Source organism: Aquila chrysaetos, chromosome 1 (genome assembly GCF_900496995.4).
Source record: "Aquila chrysaetos chrysaetos chromosome 1, bAquChr1.4, whole genome shotgun sequence".
NCBI lineage: Eukaryota > Metazoa > Chordata > Aves > Accipitriformes > Accipitridae > Aquila > Aquila chrysaetos.
This window is the reverse complement of record NC_044004.1, coordinates 1,678,397-1,700,553: the sequence shown is the minus strand read 5'-3', so window position 1 is coordinate 1,700,553 and position 22,157 is coordinate 1,678,397. Positions and strand designations below refer to the sequence as shown.

Here is a 22,157-nt window from a genome sequence, read left to right as displayed (position 1 = left end):
AATTCACATCGAATATCGCCATCATCACTCCCTCATTCCACAGGCAGAGAAGTTGGCAGAGCTGGCTACAGGCTTCGCAGCGCTGCAGGCAAAATTCAGTTTGCTCTGAACAAACTGGTTCCCCTCCGTGGTCTGCAGAGATGCAGGCGTGGAGCAAGGTCAGATGAGTGGGCAGGAGGGTTTGGGCCACCTCTTGCCAGCCCTGCTTCGTTCAGATTTCAGATCCAGCAGTCCCTGGGGGGAGTCTCTGCTGTCTCGAGCCAGCGTAAGCTGGGCAGAGCTGTGGTCGCTGCGGTGACATTCAGAATTGTCCCTCGTCTTGCTCGAAGCTCAGCTTCTGCTGCTCTAGGTAACCACTTACTTTGTCTGTGTGTGAAGACAGTGCTGGCAACTGGGAAGAAGTGCTGGGTAATAAATCTGTAATCAACCCAGAAAAAGAATGGGGTCTTTTCATACACATCCCTGAGTTATAGATAACCTTCCTCCCCACTGCTGTCCTCTGGAGTGGGCAAGAAAAATTCAACTGGCCCTGAGGTGGGTGCTTAGACAATCAGTTCCCTGTACCTGCCATGCATTTGAAGCCAAATCCTGTAAATTCTCACTTTCAGTCCCTGGACTCCCTGTCATGATTTAAAAATCACAATATGTGGTGTTATCTGGATCAGTCCTCTATTATTCTTTTTATTTTAGTTATTATCGTTGATATTGTTATTTAGGTCCTGGCTGTAGTCCAGCAAAGAAATGGTTGCCTTGGGCTTCAAGCTGCAGAAACACAACTCCAAGTCATTTGGTCTAAACTGAAAGAAAACAGGCACACAAGATGACATCATTTTACTTGTCTACACATGGGTGCCCGCTTGTACGACAGGCACCCAAGCTCCCATGTAGTCAGTGGAGATCAGGCAATGGAGCCTAGGGAGTAATTCACATGCCCTAAGACGGGTGCTTATATTCCCTGTGCTCTTCTTTATACCATCTGAGCAGATCAGGTGTATGTGGGACCACAGACATAGAGCCTGTTTATGCCAGCATAGAACATTTAAAAAAAAAAAAAAAAATTGTAATTGCCCTCTGCAGATTCTGTTTGCTGAACCAAGTATCTACAGTGCGTTCTTTCTGAGGTTTTAAGCTATAACTTTTAGTTGCAAGGACAAAATGCAAACCCATAGTGCAGCCTTAGGAGGGGTCACACATCCACTTACGTTGCTGAGGGTCATCAGCTCCTCATTTATATCCCTGAAAGCCCAGCACAGAGATTAAAGGTATAGCCCATCCCTACCTATTGACCCTCACTTTCCTGGTGAATCACTTTGTCTATGCTACCTCAACCTTTTCATGTTCTCCCCCGCTCCTTTCAATATAGAAACAAATCTAAAATGCTGATTGATTTTAAAAGTGCATTTTATTCCCTTTTGTGCCTGTTCGGATGTTGCCAGGCTGGTATTTCACATACACGCGCATTGTCAGAGCCTGTTAGCAAGAAAGCATGATGTTGACTTTCGTCTGGCAGGTCAATCCTAGCGTGGGGGTTTATGAATCAACACTTGAGAGGTGTAAGATGTCCATCCTAATTCCTTGAGCTATCTCAGACATCTATGAGCCTGGCTTCCTTGGAAACAAGGCTTAGGTGACTATGTATGCATCCATCTGTCTGTTCATCTTCCTAATTTTAAAAGAATAAAGTAATAACTGGCTGATAGCCATTGGGCAGCTTCAACCAAATGTTGTGAATGTCCCAAGCATGGAAGGATTTTTATAAAGTCTGTTAATTAGAGCCTTAAGACACACCAGGGGACCCAATTAAGAGCTACAGCTCTGTAGGACATCAGGCTTCACTGGTTCTATGTATCACTGCCCACCTTGTTCACTTACATGGTTCATCACACTTTGTGGGCAAAGCTCACCATGTGTGGAGGCCTCGCTTTCCCAGTATTATACTCAAGTTAAACCTGAGTTAACTGGAGTTACCTGTCAGGCAAAGAAGCCAAGCAATACTCTGTGCCCCACTGTAGCTTGCTCTCTCCCATCTGCAGCCAGCACGTGTTTGTCTATGCTTAGTGTTAGCCATTGGGCAAACCCCTCTCCAGAAAGAGAGCCTCTGCACCTTTGGGAAGGACCGTGCTCCAGTTCATGCTCTCCAAGCAGAGTATGAGGCCAAATAGCCAGCTGCCTCCTCGGCAGATACCCCAAGCAGGGCTCATCCCAAGCTGGAACAGGTATTCAGCCCAAGCTGCAGCAGTGGGAAAGAAGAGGTGGGCGATCTTGGCATGCATAAGGCTAGTTTTGAGTCTGCTTCAGCATCTGGCGCAGAGGGTTTGGTGACCTAAAATTGCCTGTCAGATCTAAGAGGGCAGTGCCTGCTCATGGATTTAGATTCAGAAACGCTGGGCTAAGGATGCAGAGTAACCCATCTGAGGGCACTGATGTGTTGAGCATCTTGCATTCCTCTTTGCCAGCTTGCCTTTTTTAGAGATACTCTTCCTCTGAGCTCAAACACAGGCTACCACCATGTCCCATCCGTGACCTGCCTGTACTGGCACTACTCTCATCTTCCAGAGTATTCTGTATTTGAGAAGTTACCCTTTCCACCTCCATCTCCTTCTCGGCTTCTCTTCCATTACATTACCCTTTTCCCTATTTGGTTTTCATTTCTCTTTGACATGCCCACGATATGCCAACACTAACTTCTTGATCTTTCACAGTGACTAACGCTTCCGTTTTGCCAACCGTTCTGAATCATTCTGGCTGGTTCAGCACATATCCACAGAACTGACACACATCATTATTCTTGGACGCAAAGTTGTATGAAGGAATTGTGTCCCCTCAGGTTGATTTTCTAGTTGCCATTTTTGGCTACAGGATCACCCGGAATCTGCATGCAAAAAAAAAAATTGGTAGCCTATGTGTTGTGGGTGTGTTACAGTTTTCAGTAATTTTATTAGCATGATTTCTTTATCTTTCCATCTGTGAAGCAAGATGCCCTTGGCTTATACATTTGCCATCCACTCTACTAAGATTTTAGAAGCTCCTTTGAAAATCCGTGCAACCCAAGTTCAAGATTTGCTATTGCAAAGGAAAGCCTGCCGTGGCTAACCACATATCTCTAGAAGACCCTGGAATCCCACCTCCTCAGAAAGAGAAGACACCTTCTTTTGGGGTTCATTCACTGCTGAAACAGAGTTCAATCATAAAGGCCACAATATCCATGTTTTTGACCTTGGGGCAGGGCAAGAGGCAAGACTCCGCACAGTGCAGACAAGTAGTAAGTACACTTGTGTTACAACATTTTGCCAAGGACAGTCTTGCCTGTATGGAAGCCAAATGTTTAAAATGAAGTTTGTTTCATGGATGCAAAGCTAAAGAAACTGTTGCTGTAGATAGCATATACAGTCCGTTGCTGGTTCCTCTTTGCTCTAGCTGTTCCGTTCATTAAGGCAACCCGGGTTTTCCCATTTCCAACGCCTGCTTTCAGTTGCTCAGAACTTTTGCCAAACTGTAATTGTCTGGACAAGAATTTTCTGGGACAAATGTCTCTCTCCAACTGAGATTTTGTGTAAAGTTTCAGATAAAACAGTTCTGTGGTTTTCAGGAATGAGGGGAGGAGAAAAAGATGTTGTTTTGCCAGATTAGAAAATGTTCTGGAGTGTTATAAAATGTGTTGTTATAAAATGATCAAGGAGATACCTATCCCAGGAAAACCCACCTGAACATGCTTAGGTAAAGACCTTTGCAAAATCTGGCTTTTCTCCTTGTGTTCAATGAGATTTATGGCAAATTTGCAGGCATGTTCTGTGAACATGGATGAGTCTGTCTCAGCCCTCCACAGCTCCTAAATGTGAACAGCGTGTGCTCTGCTGCCTGCTGCTACAGCCCGTGGGACATATGTTAGGAATATAGGAGCTCGAGACAACTTTCTTGGCCAGTGCCAAGTATGATCCGGGCAAGAGCTGACATGAGTAGCAGGAGTCTGCCTGCCCCTTCCCAAGGCACCACGGAGGGGTGAGGCACGTGTCTCTCATGTAGGAGGACCAAAGGGGTAAGGAGACTGGGAGAAAGGAAAGAGAGAGGGAAGATGAGCTGGGCAGGAATGGAGTAGGTAACAGAAGAGACTGGGGCAGGAATCAGGGGCTTAAACCTTGACATTTGGTGTCATGAGAAGGTGTCCTGCTTGAGCTCCACCTGCCACTGCAGGAGGGCACAGGTCTTCTGCAGACCATCCGTCATTTCTGGAAATGTCAGGGGACACCTCCAATGACTCCAGATGCTGACATTTGGGCAGCTCGCTCCTTCTCTAGGAGCAAACAGCTCAGGTGGATGAGGTAGAAAGGAGATACACCTCACGGTAGCCTCGCCCTTGACGTAGATCATTTTGGGACCGGGACCTCAAGGCATGCTGTACCAGTTTTGACATAGTCTGGTGTCATCCTGCAAAGGACCACACAGGCAAACTTGCTTCTGGCATTCCCAGTTGGGGACAATGCTGTGCATGCTGTAGGCAGATAGTGTTTGTATTGCTGGAGGAAATATCTCTGCAAATGGTGGAATAACAGGATTGGAAGCAGTTAATATACGTATTGCCTAATTTTCGTTCCAATTTATCCTGATATAACAAGCGCTGGGGGTAATAACGAAAAGTGAATACAGACGTTTTGGCATGAGCACGACAGGATTTTGAACATTGCTGGGGAGTTAAAGCCTCAGCTTTCAGTCTTCTCTGGAAGAGTAATTCAACAGCAGCCAATTTCATGAGTCAGCTCCTTGGTTAGTGTCAATTGGTTGGCCCCAGTGACTGGCTTGGCCCTGTGATTCAATGGAAATTGAAACATAATGCCTGTTTTTCATGAACTTAAACATGACAAAGGGGAAGTGAAACCTGACAGTCGGAAACAAACATTCCAGGCTCAGTTCAGGTAAGAGCCTGACATTTGCAAAACAGCGCGCTATTTTATTTAACACATCAGAGAAGTATCAAATATTATTAATCACCTTATTCCATGACTGCAGAGGAAGCTGAAGCAATGAGGGGTTATAATCACCGAAGAGAACGAGGAGAAAGTGCCGAACCACTGTATCTGATGTAATACACCTTCAAAGTGTTTCACCGCGGGAAAGGCACAGCAGTGCCAACGAAATGTGGCCTCATTTCATCTCCTGGGAACAACAGACGTGTCTTTCTCTGAGACCTTTGAGCTTCCAGTGCTTTGTGGTTTTTTAGAACTTTTACTATCGCTATTTGAATCTGAAGTCTAAAAAGAGGGGGGGAAAAAGAAGAAAATGCCATGCGGAAGTTAAAATAGAAAATATAAGCACGTTCTGCACCAAAACAGGTTGCGTTTCAGAGCTAAGAGTAAATACTTGTGATCGTATTCAGACCCTGAGGACAGCTGGATTATGCCTAGGACAAATCAGGAAATGGATATTTCCAGAGAAATCAACTTTATTTATTTCATCAGGAGAGCAGGAAAGGAGAACTCAGACCAAACAGTCATGAAACAAACAAAACCGTATAGAGCACCAAACATCTCTGTGTGTGTAAAGTCCAAGGTAGGGCGGAAACCTACCAGAAATGTTGGTACCCTTGAAGTCAACAGCAAAATTCCCACCAGCAGGTTCCTACAGAAGCCAGGTCTCGCTCCTCGAGTCCTCTTAGTTACAACTCTGCAGGTGACTGACGGCGTACGTGACCTTGGGCAGAGGATTTTCACCTCGTAGTCCCTTCTAAAACACTTCTCGAGCATTAAAGAATTAAATCTCGCAACATTCCTCTGCATGAGGTCATTATTGTTATGATGGCAAATCCACCCCCAGCCTCCGGGGCCACCTGGCAATCGCTTCATCTTCTCTACATTACAGTAAGCAGTAACGTTTCCCAGCCTGGTCTCAAAGGGATTGCAGGGCTGTAGCTCCGCTCTTCCCTTCTGCTCGGTTTTATTAACACAGGAAACAACAATCAAATAAATCGTCCCGGTTTTGGCTCCTCTCTGAGTTAGCGCAGGTTGGGAGCTGGGCCAGGGACCGTTCCCAGGAAGCCCCCCCTGTTTTGAAGGCTAAGGAGTTCATTAACCAGCTGGCCTCGGTGCCCCAGTTCCCAGGCATGTTTAATTCACTAACGAGTGTCATGCGAGTCGTCCCTGGAGTCCCCGAGCCTCAGCCAGTCGGACTGGGTAACCTGGCTGTGGAGCACCTACGGGCTTTTCCTCTCTATAGGGGACCAGGGCATGGAGGGATGATGTATAACCAGGTCTTTTCCCATCAGGGAGCCGAGGCGTGATCAAGGCACAAAATAAACCTAGTCTAATTAGCAGAGACTGAAAGGTGGCGGAGGTAGTGGGGTCCTGACCTGCTGGGGGAGGGATGCACCCCAGCTAAATTGGGGCAATTAAATGTTTGATTGGGAGCTCAAATCTCACTATTCAGCTGGTAGGAGAAGCTGCTAATTCCAGGTGCAATTAAAAGTGCCCAAATATTCAACTGAACTCGCTGAATTATTTTTTTTTTTTATCATGGGATCCTGATCTCCCCCCTCCAAACACCTAAACTGAGTAGTCAGAGCTCACCGCAGCTCAGTATCCTTTCTGGTGTACCCAGGCTCAGGGGCTGAAGAGAAGAGGATTAGGTCAGTGCATGCCCAAGGTTCGCCTTGATACTGAGCTGGGATGGACCCAGAGGGTGGGAGAGACCAGACTCAGGACTTCCAGAGGATTTCCCAGTTAAAATATAACCTCGGTTAGGCGTGTAGGTGCTGTCTAACCTAGATTCTTGCAATCACAGCGGTCAGAGACAAGTGCGAGCACTGCCTCAAGACCTGAAAGTGGAAAGCATATTTTAAAAAAAAGAAGAAATCAGAATTTTTTCTCTATATACCGATCTAGCAATCTGGGGAGTCACCTTTGTGTTTCCTGAAAAGTTTGGGTCCACAGTTCTGACTGCATCCTCATCTCTGGGTATTTTTCCTGGCAGTATGGGAAGGGAATGTTTATTTTCCACAGGAACTCATTGATTTGGTGATTTTTCCTGGGCAGAAGTTTAAAGGGCCAGCACTGAAGGAGGTGATCTAGCTTTAGAAATGTCTCCACTCAGGAACATTGCTTTTTATTTTATTTATCTATTGCCCCACAATTCCTTGAAGCAGACTCAGCTCCTTCTTCTACTTATTTTTAGTTGTGAACTGGAGCAGTGAAGGAGAAATCAGTGCGAGCTGAGCATGCATCTGTCATCACTAGCTGTCACAACACCAGAGACGCCGTGTCCGTCCCTTGCTTTGCATCCGGCGGCATCTCCAGCGATTACATCCCAATTTCCTTTAAAAAAAAAAGAGAGCTCCAACAAGGAAGTTTACAGCAGCAACAGGCTACAGCATTATTCCTGCCATCGTGAAATTAGCGTTAGGTTCTCTTGTCAGGGGTTTCTATGGAGACATTGCACTGTCCTGGCAGGCAGTTTATGCTTCATGCCAGTTATATTTGTTTGTATTTGTCGGTGAGCCAGAGTGGGCCAAGCCCTGCTCTGTCCTTTTGGAGTAATGCGGGATTCCCACCGTCTCCATCCGGCATTGCTCTGGGCACTGAGCAAGGAGGCACGCCGGTGTTTTCTACTAACACTTTCTTGTAGAGTTATTTAATTCTTTGCACCTCTTGGCCAAGTTTTCTGCAAAGAGAGGAGAGTCCTGGCAGAACAGCCGGCTGCAAACCTGTCCCATAGCGGAGTTACGTTTGGTCCCGTGCTGGATGCACTGGGGCTGCGGGAATAAGGGGTGCCACAGAGCCTGCAGCGTTGGATGCGTTGTTTAGGATGGTTGGGCACGTCCCATAGACTGCAAGTGGGATGTCCCTGCTCCAAGACAACCTGTGTGCTTTGTGAATGCCACGCCTCGTTAGTGACTGCCTGCAAACCACCGTGTTACGTCCCAATTTTAGATCACTAGTGATTTCTCAACTACTGTGCTTATTTACAGCTGGATGTGAACTGCGTAACTGATGCTAACGGCTGTAGTCATTAACTGAGGTGGACTTCCATGCAAATGAGCTGCCATCAACTAGTCCCAGCTGGCATCACCAGACTCAGGGGATGATGGGAACAGGGCGAGCAGCGGGGAAGGCTTGGGGACCAGGAGAGAGATGAAGGCTAAAGTAGAGAGTTAAGACAAGAGGAGACTTGTTCATCGTCCAAACCTGCAGAGTAAGGAGTGTCCTGGGGCCACCGTTCAATGGACTACTCTGTTCCCTGCAGCTTCTTGACAGAGCCTGCAGGAGTATTTACTGATGTAAATTTATGAGTGCCCAGGACTGACAGCTGCTGTCGTCCCCTGTCTGTCCGTCTGTCCATCTCCCCACCCCGCTGCTGACAAATGCAAAGCCCTTCTTCCAGGTGAGGGGAATGAGCAGGGAATGGAGGCAAAGGTGGATGCGTGCCAGTGAGGCAGGGGAGATCCATCAGGAGTACGACCAGTGGGCAAACATAATATTCAGAGTCCAGGACGTGAGTCTCCTTGCAAGAAGCTCTCCATGATGTCCTCATCCCGCAGGCTCCTGCGTCAAGGTGGGACGTTCAGCGTTGCTCAAATCCCTTTTCCACCAGATCCAAGGGAATGAAAAGACCCTTCTGTTAACTTTAGAGAGGAGCTGAAATCAAGGGCACGAACATCCTTGGAGGACCCCTATGAAACCATCTTGAGGTGCTTCCTATTTCTGACTCTCAGGCTACACAAGTAAATACTCTCACTGATGCATGGCATCATGATGATTCATATGTTCACAGGAAAGTTTCAACCTCTGTCCCTCACTTTCCAGATCAGAATAATGCTTGTATACAGCTTCCTCACCACGTTATTTAATGATCTGTTCCCAGCTCCAGCTGATCCTAGTAAAAAGGTGATGTATGGCCCAGAAAGCATGGACCAGCCACTGGCGTGGTGTTCTCATCTGTGCTCTGCACCTGTAAATGTCCAGGTTCCTCTAGAAGGAGCTGCTCTGGCTTGTACCCTGTGCCTGAGGCACTGCTCTGAGCCTGATCGAGAGGGGATGCATCGACTCTTGCCCATATTGGGCTCATGCAGAAAGTGTTGACCCAGCTGTGTGTTTGAGTACAAATATAGCCAGATACGATGCAGCCAATTTATTCCCCTCAACGCACTGTGGTACACCTTAGCCACAGCAGTCCACATTGTTCCCTGAAGGACAAACCTTGGATTGGAGAACTACCCTCTTCGCAGGAACAAACAGGACTCAAACACATTGCCAAACTGGATGCTGCACCAAAGTCCAGATGCTGCCGAGTGTGCGACCTCAGCAGGAGATGCTGGACTGTCATGGAACAACCGAGGGAGGTATCCTTCCTCCCACACCGTAGCGATGGGATGATGTCCTGGAGCAGGAATGTTGGGTCGGTCTCTCTGAGTCAAGCTGAAGACTAATCTAGCCCCGTACTTCGTTCCCTTGACAGTGGCCACTGATGGACGCCTAGAGGAAGGTACATGGAGGCATCCACCTGCACTCTTATTCCTGCTGTATGTCCTTCCAGGTTCTGGCAATCTGTAGCAATTGGCTGCAAAATGCAGTTTAAGACATTTTTAAGAGCAGGTAAAATCAGCATTGTCCCATGGTACTTTGGGGTAAAAAATGCACTCTAGCATATACATTTTAGAGTGACACTTTTCCCATTTACACCTGGGTTGGGCACCCCGATTCCTGCAAGTAAGATGGCAAATGCTGCTCTCTTAGCTGAACTACATAATAGATATAACTTGTATTAATTTACATACCATACTATATTTAATAGTTTTCCTAACTGTATGCTGAGAGACCAGAGCAGTTAATTTGAAGAGTTCCATGAATTTCCACACGCTTCCAACCTTTGGCATGAATATCATTAAGTTTTATTAACATAATTATTACTAATGGCAAAAAAAGGACTGCTATCATTTCACTCTTGTATTTTGGATATGAGTCGAGATCACGATACTGTAACCACAAGCAACAAATCAGAACTTGATAGATGGATTTGCCTTCTTTAGCAGCTGACAGTGACAGCCTTTAAATTTACCTGGGAGGAAGAATTGATGGCATAGAAAGCTGACTTTGGAGGCTGATGGTTTTATTTCATGGAGAGGAGAGTTAATAAATCTTCATGCTGCTCTGATTAACGATTCTGGAGAGCGTCTCTCCAGATTCTTGGAAACTTTCCTGAAAAGGAGCAGTGAGCTGGTCAAGGAAGCATATAACACTCACAAATGAAAAGCTGTCAGATAAATTCCTCTCTGAGCAGGCACCGGGCCAGGTGTGTGTCCCCCCGTCTTTGCAATCAGAGGGGTAAATAATTGAGCATGGTTCATGGGCACGAATTGCAGTAGGTGGTTGGAAAAGTAACACGGGCTGCAGGGAGCTTGGATTTAGCTCCAGTCTCCGCAACAGACTCTCTGCAACTTCCTTGGCCAATTCACTTTGCACTGGCGGGTACAAAACCAGCCCTTTTAACTCCAAGACTCTCGAGGAAGCCCCCTGCCTGTTCCCAGGGTCGAATCCCAGTTCCCAGTAATCCCTGTGGGCACTGGGAAACTGGGTCTTGAAACCGGCCGGCTGCCTGGGGAGGGAGGGATGGTTGGAGGCAAAGCAACCTCGAGGCTTTCTTCCTTTCCCTGGGAAAGAAACGCGCTCCTCCCTCTCCAGCCAGCTTAGCTTTTCTTACCTGTCCTTCTCGAAAGGGATTTTATTCTAATGGTTTGGTAACGAACGCCTTTATCTGATTGCAAGGCAGCTCTCTTTCGGGTCGATGACACCAGCAATAAAGGGGCCGACATTTGTTTGCGTCTTATTCGGGGCACGCGTCCCCAGCACGCCTCCACCGTATCGCTTGCGAAGCCGGAGCCCCGAGGGTGCTGGGTGCCGCGCAAGCCCCTGCTTGCCCTAACGAAACCTGCCCGGGCTGCGGGACCGCGGCGAGCTGAGCCCAAGGAGCCTAGAGAAGACAAACAACCCTCTTGGTTTTCATCTGCGATGGGGATTGAGATGTCTTGCAGCCTAATGAGGACAGAGAGTAAAGATGCTCAGGGCTCGTTTTGGAGCTCGAGCTCCTGTTCAAAGCCCCCTGGAAACTAAAAAATAAAAGTCCAAATGTTTTGCTTCAGGCTTTTTCTAAATAAAACAGCCCAATAATTTGGTTTAAAGAATGCTTTATTTAAAAATACGCATAATTTCTTTAGAGGTGATTAAAACCAGTGTGCGAATGAGTGGAGAAAGGCTTATTTGCAGCTCAGGGAAACATTTCATTCAAACTGAAAGGCAAGCTTGCTTGGAAACACTTGCAGCTTCCCAGTCAATACATCAAGGCAGACAGACTCTTAGAAAAAAATGCGAATTTGGAAAGAAGTTGAGAAAATTGTCCCCTCCTGGCTTTATTACTTTATTACAGCCAAATCATTGTGTTCCTAACAGCCCCAGCCTCAGCCCTGTGCTTATACTGAGCCCAATTAATCTTTCTGCCCCTGACCAACACATGCAAAAGCACATGCTAAAAATATTGTGATTAGGACGCGTGATGAAGGAGAGAATAGAAATACCACTTCTGCTCGCCGCCAGCATCTCCGAGAGCTCACGGCATTAGCACTTTGCCTTTAGTATTGGGTTTGATTTTATTATTCGGGGGGCGGGGGGGGGGCAGGAGATGAAGATTATTCCTGACTAGAGCCTATTTTTAGGAGGCGATGCGATTGCAGGCGCTGCAGCGACCTCTCCGCTTTGGCAAGCTGCTCTGCCATCCCCGTATGCAGTCGTTCCCAGGCTGTAATTCCCTCGGCTAAACTGCAGGTAGCAGCGAAACTGGGGGGGATTTCACCCCAAAGCTCAGCTGCTTGTGATAAAAAAGCAAGGATGTAGGAGAAGCGATCCGTAAATTTTAAAGGCAGGAAGAGCTGTTATCGCTAGCTGAGCACCCAGAGAATATGGTGATGTGCAGCAACATAAAACCTGGAGCGAGATAGCCATCCGCCCCGACCTCCCGCTGTGCCCAGGCTCTGAAATTCCAGCCAGCGATTCCTCTCCCTCGTGCCCTGGTAATTTAAAAAAAAAAAAAAAAAAGACCCTTTTGGCAGGCATTTCATAGAGCCTCACGTGCTGCTTAAATCCGCTGAGGCCGCCCGGGCATGCCTGAGGAAAGATGCTTTTCGGCAAAGGTCCTTAGAGCATCCCTTTGCCACCGCCCCGGGGGCTGGTGGCACGGCCGGGAGGTGGTGGTGATCTTCTTCTCGACCTCTCCGGGTTGTCTCCTGTGTCACACGAGCATCCTCTCTACGGTGCCAGGAATAGGTTCGGAGCAGAGACAGCACCGCTGGTCGCGTGCCAGTTGCCATGGAAATGCAGAGCGATGTATTCTAGAAGTTTTCCTGGAAGGGGAGATGGTTGGAATGATCGGAGGGGGAGATGGAGGGCAAAAGAGATGAGATCCAGCGGTTGGGCTGTGACCCATCCCCGTGCTATCTCCGGTGGCCATCCCAGGAGGAAACGCTGCTGAGTCACATCGTGCCATCCGCCTCCGACCCCGCGAAGTCCGTTGCCAGCGTCAAGATTTTGGGATGCCTCTCCCTTCTCCATCTCAGAGGCCTGGTGGGGGGAGGTTTGGGGTGGTTTATAACAGAATCTGGGCTTTGTGGTTGGCTTTTGGTGTTTTTTTTGGTGGGGGGTGGTTTAAAGGAGATGCTCTGCCTCCAGAAGATGGGGGTCATGAAAGGTAATTCACAGGGGTTTGTGCAGAGCACAGGATGGTGCCAGCAGCTCCTGCTCACCCAAACAGCAGCTTGTGAGCCATGGGTGCTGGCAGGGCAGCTGCCCCTTTGGGTGCCCACCTCTGTCCCTGCCCCTAACACGCCACGGCGGGAAGCAGCAGCACTTCCCAGGGGGATTTCTTTAAAATACCCAATTCCATCTGCTGCTCAGCCCCATCTGCAGAGCAAACCTGAACCACAAGCAGAAAACACAAGGGACATTGTTGGCCATAAAAGATGGAAATGCTGGGGAGCAAGGGGAGGCAGGCAGTGCTGCAGGGCTGTTGTTGTTCCCCCAGCTTCCAGGAAAAAAAAAAAATACCAAACCACTTTTGAATCACAGAAGCATCTTCTTGTATTTTGAGGACCAACGGCTCAGAGTCAATGGAGCCACTTTCTCATCCACGAGAGAAGCCCTTGGAAGAGGTTAGCGTTACCAGCAGGGAATTTCCTAGCTATACCCATCACCACAGAGAGGTTTTGATCACCAGGAGGAGGGAATTCATCGCCCCGTGTGAGCAGCCGGCAGATTTATCGCACGCACACCCAGTTGCTCGGAGGCTCTTCTGAAGCTGCAAGCGTGGAGGCGGTGGGCACACTCCAAACAAACAGAAAGAGAGATTTCTTCACCTAAAACTTAGTTCATCTCACAGCACAGGGAATGCTAAGGGTCCATAAAGGAATCAGACAGTGGAAAAATCCACTAAGGACTATTAAATACAGGGCATCAGGTCAAATGCAGAAGGTACATGAGCCATGAATACTTGGAGCTTGGAGAAGACACGTGGAAATTGCACTTTTCCCTAGATATCTGTCGGCTTCGGGCACACAGGCCGAAGTTCAGTTGCCAAAGTAGTATTGCCGTGAACCGATACTCATCCCATCCCTTTGGAAAAATGAATTCCAGCCACAGATCAGTGCTGTCCACCTCTGCCCTTGCCAGCAGCTCTGGAGCTGCCTCCTCTTGCCCAGCCTGTGTGCTGCGGTGGGGAAGATGCTCCCCACACCTTCCCGCAGCTCCTTGCTGGCTCATGGCAAGGCAAGGCAGGAGGAAGAGGATGATTTGCCTCCTTTCCATGGCAGCTTCTCCCTTAAACAGGGCTGGGAGTCCTGGGAGCATCCAAGCCCCTGCCAAAATCTCACCAGACTCTAGGGAAGACCCCATACCAAGCCCCCAGAGATGAAAACCAGGGGAGAAACAGGGGACAAAGCCAAGAATTAAGGCTTGATTTCCATGCTATAACCCCAACTGAGAGCGCAGACCGGGAAACTGGAGGGGAAGGAAGGCTGATGTGCCGTTTCGATGGATTGCATGCGGCGTGGCAGGGTGGTCAGCAGAAAGGTGACCAAGCCGGCCCCCGGCTCTGCAGGGGAAACATCTGGGTGGATCAGCAGGAGCCAGCGAGGAGCTCGCCAAGCAAGTGCTCACCCTGGCTGGTGGAGGTGGGCAGGCAACCGGGGACGGTGGCTTGTGCCAGCCGGTTCCAGATGGCAAGTGACTGGGGGAGTCCCGGGCTGGCAGCCTGCGCGCTGCGGCACGCGTGGAGGGCTGCAGTCCTGGGCGAGTTTGGGGGCGAGCGACCTGTGCCCTGCTGGAAAGTTCAGAGACGACTTTCGGGCTCCCAGCATCACTGGAGGAAAACCGCTCCTTCCTTTGGGGTCATCATTTGCTGCCCCCAGGATGCTCCCACTGCACGGAGGGTGCACGGAGGGAGCAGGAGCCCGAAGCCCCTTCTGCTTGGGTGAACCTTTGCTGCGAGATACCCCGTGGACACACGCAGGGCTGCCACAGCGGCTTTCCAAACCGCTTCAGCTCTTAAAGACCTTAAGCAAAGCTTCCCGCAGCATCTCAGGGACCAGAGAAAGAGAGAGAGGACCCAAAAATTGGGGCAAAGCCTGAGCTCCGGTACCTCCCCGGGGTGCCCGTGTGCGGCAGGGGGGGGGACCTGGCCGCTGCACGGATTTCCTCCCTGTATTTTTATGACGACACATTTCACCCCAGGAAGGCTATCCCGCCTCCTCGCCAGCCAAGTGCCCCTTCTGGGAAGGGAAACGCTGTGCCAGCACCTGATCCCGGAGCTTGGCTTTAGTCGTGGTCACGTTTTCCCATTACCTCATGCGTGGTGTCACCTCCACGGTCGGAGCTAACACAGCCACACTCCTCCCATGGAAACTGCCATCCAAGAGGGTCACTTCAGACTGTTTTTTTTTAATATAAGTAGGTCTCTCTTTTTCTCAGGCTTAAAAGAAAAAAGCATTCATCCAGAGGAAGAGGGCACATTAGAGTACCTATAGAGCCACCCCTGTATAGTCAGCAGCACTCTCCCAGGCAGACGAGGCGTATATAAACCACGCAATAATTGTTTATTTTCTTGTCTGGGGAACTGAAATGTTGCCACTATTTTAGGATCATCTCTGAGGATGAAGAGAGTTTTATGAGAACTGCCTCTGCCCCACGGCGGTAGCAGGGGACCTTCCCATGGCATGTTAGGCCGGTGTCGTATAAAAGGTGGGACAGTTTTTTTCCATCTCCAGGAGAAAAGGAGAGCTGCTTGTCCTGGCAGCAGTTGTCCCAGGGATGTGCATGGCAGCAGGCGAGAGCGAGGAGCTGGACTCCAGCTCAGAGACTGGAGGTCCGACACATCCTGAAGCCTGACACCCCAGTTAAAATGTGGCACAGCCAAATAAAATAAGAGTGATCAAGATCTGATGGGTCCATCTAACACAGCCAAGGAGAGGTGAAGAAGAGAGCAAGGACTCTGAGGTCCATCCCACTGGCATCCAGCAGTTCCCCTAAGCAGCAGGTTGGGGATGTGCTTAGTAGCCACAGATGGACTATTTTGAACCTGTTTGTCATCTTGGTCCCCATGATGTCCTGAAGTGCTGAGTTCCAGTTTTGTCGAGCGCTGCAGGGGTAAGTATTTCCTTTGGTTTGCCTGAAACCCACTTTCTGGCTACTGCACTGGGCTCCCCCCAGCTCCTGGAGATGAGAAATGGTGAATAATTGGATCCCACTCACCATTTCCACACTCTGATAATTTTCTGGATCTCTCTCCATCCCCTCTTTTATTTCCAACCTGAACCTCACAGCTCATTCCCTGACACTCCATGAATCACCAGCCAGGCTTAATGCTTCTTTGCACCTCTTCGCCAGCGATCTCAGTGCATTTTTGCAGAGGCAACGATGAACAGCCTGCCCCCAACGTGGGGAAGCGCTGCTAGACACATTTCAGAGTGATTTGCCCAAGGTAGTGCAGTGAGTCATTGCTGGAGCCAGGAATAGCACCGGAGCAGGGCCCCGCTTCAGCCGCTGTGCCCCGGCTCGAGCATCGCTTGGCCTCGTGGATGTGGATGCGGGCACTGCTGCACGTCCCCAGTGGAATCTGGCCTTCCAGCAAGGGCTGTGAGCACATGGAGGCAGGGAAAACATGAAGGTAGGGGGGCCGGGGAGAGGTCCCCTCCTCCTTTCTAGCTCCTTTGTACCCCACAGCTTTCTCCTGCGGACCCCGTCGCAGAGGTAACCTTCTCGTCAGCCGCCTTGCACAGAGAAACGGCGGGTTTGTACCCGTAAATATTTTTATAGATGTGTTTTATAGTGGGCTCTGAACCCAACAGCCAGATTGCCCAGAGAAAACCTTCCCCACCCATCCAAACTGCCTGTGCTGGCTGCTGGTGGCAATCCGCTCCCCAAAGCATCGCCGCCCGTCCAGGATCAGCTCCGAATCGACGTTGGAAACTTGGAAGTCTCCAAACAACCAAGCAGGGAAAGCAACAGCCTCCAGCCTTGCTTCACTGGAGGCTTCACCCCACCGCAGCGGCTGCGGGGGGGTCGGGAGGATGCTCGGAGCACTGCGGCGGGGCTGGAAGCACTGCCAGGATCCTTCCGAATCACTGCTTGTGTTGAGTCCGCTCTTAAAACATCCCCCTTCGACGAGCCAGTGGGATTTGCAGTATGGATCTGCCCTCTCCCAGCCCAAATCCGTGCCTATCGCACGCCGGCCTGGGTGGGAGCCATGAACTCGGATGACTGAAACGCGGCGAGGGAGCTGGCCGCGGCGTTTGCCTTCTCTTTTTGGCCGCTTGCTTGATCGCAGGAGGAGCCGGCATCCACTTCACGGCTCCGAATCAAAGCAAATACGAAATGCCAGCAGAAAGTATTGCAAAATCAGGCACGGAAAGGAGGGGAGGGAGGGAGGGGAATAGCAAACCCGGCACCTTTCACGCTTCTAGAAGGAACAAGAGCAACAAAAGGCATTCACAGGGAAAAAATAGCATAAGGCGAATAAGAGCCTGGGGAGATGTAAATCTGGAAGAACAGCAGCCCACGTTGGGAGGGGAGCCAAAGCCCCGATGCATTCCTGCGGCGCAAGGGTCGGATCCGGAGGGGTGCCCAGCATTCCCCCCCCCCCAGCCGTGGGAACTGCAGGGGCAAATCTGAACCTGGAGGAAAGCAAAGGCTGCGTGCACACGCTTGTGCTCGCACACCCGTGTGCGTGCACACGCGTGTGCATGGGTGTGTTGATGCAGGAGGTGCGAGGGGGGGATGCGGGCAGGATTGCAGGGGGGATTGGTGGGGGGGGGATGCTTTGCACGTACACACACACACAGCAGCAACCGCGGGCCCTGCAGCGATTTGTTAAAAATATCGCGATTATTAGTTAAAAAGATGGAAGGAAGGGGGGGGGGGGGGGGGGGGAAGAAAACCAAAAAAAAACACGGAGAGAAAAGGGGGAGGGGAAGGGAGGGGGAGGGGGAGGGAGGGGGGCAGCGCGTCACGGGAGAGATTTCCTTATTGGGACTCCCTAGCCTACATCCTGAGTCCATATATGGGCATTTACGTCACGGCAGCCTCACTGGGGACTCCAGAAATGGCTGCGGCGGAAGGTCGGAGCAGCCCCGCTGCAGCTATAAAGGGGGCGGCGGGGAGGGAGAGCCGGGCGTCCGCACGGGCTGCCGCTCCTGCCTGCCCCTGCCTGCCCCTGCCTGCCCCCCCCCCGACCCCCCCGGACCTGCCCCCCCCCCCCCCCTCTTCCCCGGGGCACAGCATCCCCCCCCCCCCCGCATCGCTCCCAGCACCCGGCCCGAGCATCACCCGGATTGCCCCAAACACCCCGGAGCAGCAACCAAACGGTCCCTGGCATCTACCCCGAGCACCCCCCGGTACCCCCCCGAGCACCCCCCGGCACCCCGCAGCATCCCCCGGATCCCTCCCGGGCACCCCGCAGCATCCTCCGGATCAGTCCGGGCACCCCGCAGCATCCCCCCGGCTCGCCCTGAGCATCCCCCCGGCTCGCCCTGAGCATCCCCCCCCGCTCGCCCTGAGCATCCCCCAGCCCGGCCCCCCCCCTTTTCTCCGGCCGTGCCTTCAAGGGAGATGCTCAACGTTATGGATTTCTCTTGCCCGGACCCGCTTTACTCCAAATACGAGGAGAGCTGCGAGATGAAAACCGGAGAGCTGCAGGGCTTGGGGCAGCCTGAGCAGCAACTTCTGGCGGAGGGCGATTTCCTAGGAGGTAAGGGCAGGGGGGGGGGCCGGGCAGGGATGAGGGACCCCGTTGGGAGCGATAGCTGCAGCCGGGAATCGGGCATCTTTCCCTCCTCTGCCCCCCCCACCTGCTCCCAGCCCCTGGCTGGGGGTTCAACAGTCCCCCAGTAGCCCAGGGTGGGGGTCCTGGGGGTCCTGCCGGGGAAGCCCGGGGCTCCCTGTGCGCTCCCGGGGACCTCGCAGTGACGCAACCTCAGCCTCCCGCTCTTCCACCGTATCCCGATCCCCCCCCCCCACCCCATCCCCGCATCCCTCCGTCCCTCTAACCACCGTCCCCTCTGCGTCCCCAGGTGAGCTGCTGGGCACCCCGATGAGCGGCGGGGCGGTGGATTACTCCCTGCTGGGCAGCCAGCCCTCCCCTTCGCTCAGCTACACCGGCAGTTTCTTCATCAAGGCGGTACCGGAGCATCCCCAGGACCAGGAATCCCTCTTCAACCTGATGTCGGGGATCCTGGGCATCTCCCCCTTCGCCTCCTCCGAGGGCCACCAAAGGCACCTGGATGCTCTTTACCCCTGCCCCGAGGTGGCTCAGAGCCAGCTGGACCTTTACGCCGCCTGCCAGCCCGAAATGAACGGATCCACCCAAGCCCCTTTCCCGGAGCAGGGCTACGGTGGCTTCCCCGCGACGGAGGGGGCTCAACCCCTCCAGGCACAACCCAGCTTAGGAAACACCTCGCAGTGCTTCTTCCAGCCCAAGCTCCTGGATAACAAGCAGGACATCAAGCTGCCCTCTGCTTCCCCACCCTTGGACAAGTTTAAAGCCTCCTGCGTCCAGTGGGAGCCCGTCACCCAGCATCAGGCCTACTTGCCCGCCGGCTACCATTCTCCCGAAGCCTTCCCGGCTGGGGAGAGCGGCCAGGGGCTGTTCCACCCGCTGGGCTCCAAGATGGAGAGCGTCTTGTCGGTCAGCTGCCAGTCGGAGCTCGGCAGCCTGGCGGAGGATGCTGCCTGCTTCGGCACCCATCTGGGCTTCGGCTGCGAGCCAGAAAACTTCCCGGCCCGCGGGGACTTCGCCGACGCCAAGATCCACAACCTCCCTCCTCCGTTAATGCCGGAGTTCGACGCCTCCTTGGCCCAGCCCGAAGTCCTGCCGGGTCTGATGAGCTCTGCCGAGCTCCTCCATCCTCACCCCTCGCCCTCCGTCCCCGCCCCGGACTTTTTGGGCCACCCCACTTCTTCCTCCATCCCTTCCCTGCTGCCCACCAACCCTCCCGCCTTGGCCGAGCCCAAGAAGAAGACCCGCCGGACCAAGTGCTCTTCCAAATGCTTCTGCCCCAAACCCCACGAGAAGGCTTTCGCCTGCCCGGTGGAGAACTGCATCCGGAGCTTCGCCCGCTCGGATGAGCTCAACAGGCACCTCCGCATCCATACGGGCCACAAACCCTTCCAGTGCCGCATCTGCTTGAGGAACTTCAGCCGCAGCGACCACCTCACCACCCACATCCGCACCCACACCGGCGAGAAGCCCTTCTCCTGCGACACCTGCGGCCGCCGCTTCGCCAGGAGCGACGAGAAGAAGCGTCACAGCAAGGTCCACCTGAAGCAGAAAGCCCGGACGGAGGAGAAGCTCAAAGGTTTGGGGTTCTTCTCGGTGGGTCTTTCCTTCGGGACACTGTGAAACCCCAACCTGAGCGCTGGGAGACGGCGTTTCCCGAGGTCCCCCGAGCATCTCGCGGGAGAGCCGGGGTGGGAATAACCTCCTGGGGTGGCCCCGGAGAAGATGATGGCAGATCGGGTCGTGCCGGGGAGGAGAGGGGCACGCGGGAGGCAGAGGCGATGCCGCGGCGCCGGACCACTGGCTGCGGAGAAGGGATATGGCAGCTCCGGCCGCCCGGAGCCGTCTCCAAACTGCAGGGACTGAGTCATTTTTATAGCTCCTATTCCAAGGAGGGGAAAGAAAAAACCATGTACAGAAAGAAATCCCTACCGAGATGGGGTTTTTTTATATATACCCAAACCCACGGACATCCTGCGTTTGTAGCGACCTGACTGTGATTTCCCCTGCCAGCACTTTACACGATGCTCCCGACTGGTTATTTACCGGCCGGCACGGTCGGGGGCTGCGGCTGCACCGGTCCTTTCTCCCCAAAGAGAGAGATGCCGCCGGGCTCCGGCAACCGGTGCCTAACACTCCCTTTGGAAAGGTGATGTCGTTGTTGTTATTATTATTATTTTCCTGTTTGTAAAAAGAAAAAGAATCTATCAGGAATATTAGAAAATTGTGTCTATTTTTCTAATTAAAGATTTGAGCTAATCTAAGACCTTGCTGGCGTTGCTCTCTGCCTTTCAATCCCATATAGCAGCCGACGCCAGTGGTATTTCTGTTGCGTTTTTGACCTCTAGCTGCCACGTATGGGGAAAAAAGGTGCTTAAATAATTAGCAGGGAGAGAAAAATCAATCAGTGCAGCGGGTGGGTTGGCGACCCTCCTCCTGAGCATCCCCAAATCCCCAGGGTGGGCGGCTCATCCCGGGAGAAGGGTCTTGTCCCGGGACAGAGCAGGGAAGGGATCCCCGCTACCTGTCAGTGGGTCCCCCTCCAAAAAGGGGGACGTGGCTCCGGGTTTATTCCGATGGAACTGAGCCCTGGAGGGATCTGCCCTACTTGGATCCAGAGCTGCAGGGTCCGCTGTGGGGACCCCAAAGCCCAGCCCAGACCCCCCCCCCGGGTTCCTGGTCCCCCATGGGGTGTGGGTGCCCCACGTGCCCTGGCAGGCTTCACCTGCAAGAAACGGGGTGAAATACAGCTCTGCTCCCCATCTTCAACCTGGCGCATCCCCAGGGCTGGAGGAGATCCAGGCACCATCAGGCAGAGGCAGGCAGGCAGGATGCGACCCCCTGCGAAGCCGGGGGAGCTGTTTGCTCCCTCCCTTTTGGCGTTTTAGACGGCCGAGAGATGCCGTTTCTCTTCTCCTGGGACCAGCCAGCAGCCGGATGGCTCAGGAGGAGATTTTGCAGCCTGGAAGGTGCTGCTGATAGGAGAGCTTCCCTCCTCCAGCAGTTAAAAATCAGCTAAAACCATATATCCCCAAAATCTCTTCCTTCTAACAGGAGCTGCTCACTCAGACGGGACATGCTGGTCTTTGGTTTTAATTAATCGGGGGGAGAAGGTGCCTGTGGGAAGGGAGGGAGCTGGGCGGCGGGGACAGGGCAGCATGTCCTTGGCTCAGGATTCAGCGATCATCATCGATGCTCAGGTGTTTTGGGGATTATTGGCCTTTTCTTGCAGAGGGGGAAACTGAGGCAGGGAAGGGATGCTGAGCACGGCTGCAAATCTGCTCTCTCTGGCAGATTTTGTCCCCTCCACCAGCTCTGGAGAAGGGGGATCTGCCCCCCAACTGTGTTATGGAGGAGGGAGGTCTCCTTCCCCAGGTCCCCTCACGTCCCCGAGCCCTTTGCTGACATGTGGACTGGAGCATCCTGGGGTTAAACCCCATTTATGCCGCTACCCTGGCAAAATCCACTGCCCCACACTGAGCTTGCCATGGGGTGGGAGGACCCCATGGTTAAGGGGGAAATCCTAGATGTCCCCTCGGACCTGTCCCTAAGAGCTTACACCTCTGACGGCACCCAAGGGTGCTCGTGCCCCTCAGGTGGGCACCCACTAGCCCCAAGAGCTACTGGCCCCAGCAGCTGAACCATCCCACGAGCGTGGGAGCCTGATCCTGAGCGAGGACCACTCCATGGGATGCAGATGACCCCAGGCACCAGGAAAAAAACCTTTTTCTGGGGGGACACCCCAGATATCATTAATAAAGATCTCAGCACCCAGGTTCCCTTTGGAAAGAGGCATCTTTTGGGCACCTCTCCACAGTAAATAGCCCTGCTTTCCCGCGCGCCGCTGGCCATGCATGATGCAT

At 52.3% G+C, this 22,157-nt stretch overlaps 1 protein-coding gene across 1 annotated transcript; it reads left to right on the top strand.

The window, feature by feature from the left end:
• The first annotated feature begins 17,615 nt into the window (after positions 1 to 17,615).
• Positions 17,616 to 20,558, top strand: EGR4 (early growth response 4). Its single transcript, XM_030028956.1, has 2 exons — positions 17,616 to 18,267; positions 18,590 to 20,558. The coding sequence occupies exons 1-2, from the start codon at positions 18,129 to 18,131 to the stop codon at positions 19,915 to 19,917; spliced, it is 1,467 nt and encodes a 488-aa protein (XP_029884816.1). The 5' UTR covers positions 17,616 to 18,128; the 3' UTR covers positions 19,918 to 20,558.
• The last annotated feature ends 1,599 nt before the right edge of the window (positions 20,559 to 22,157 follow it).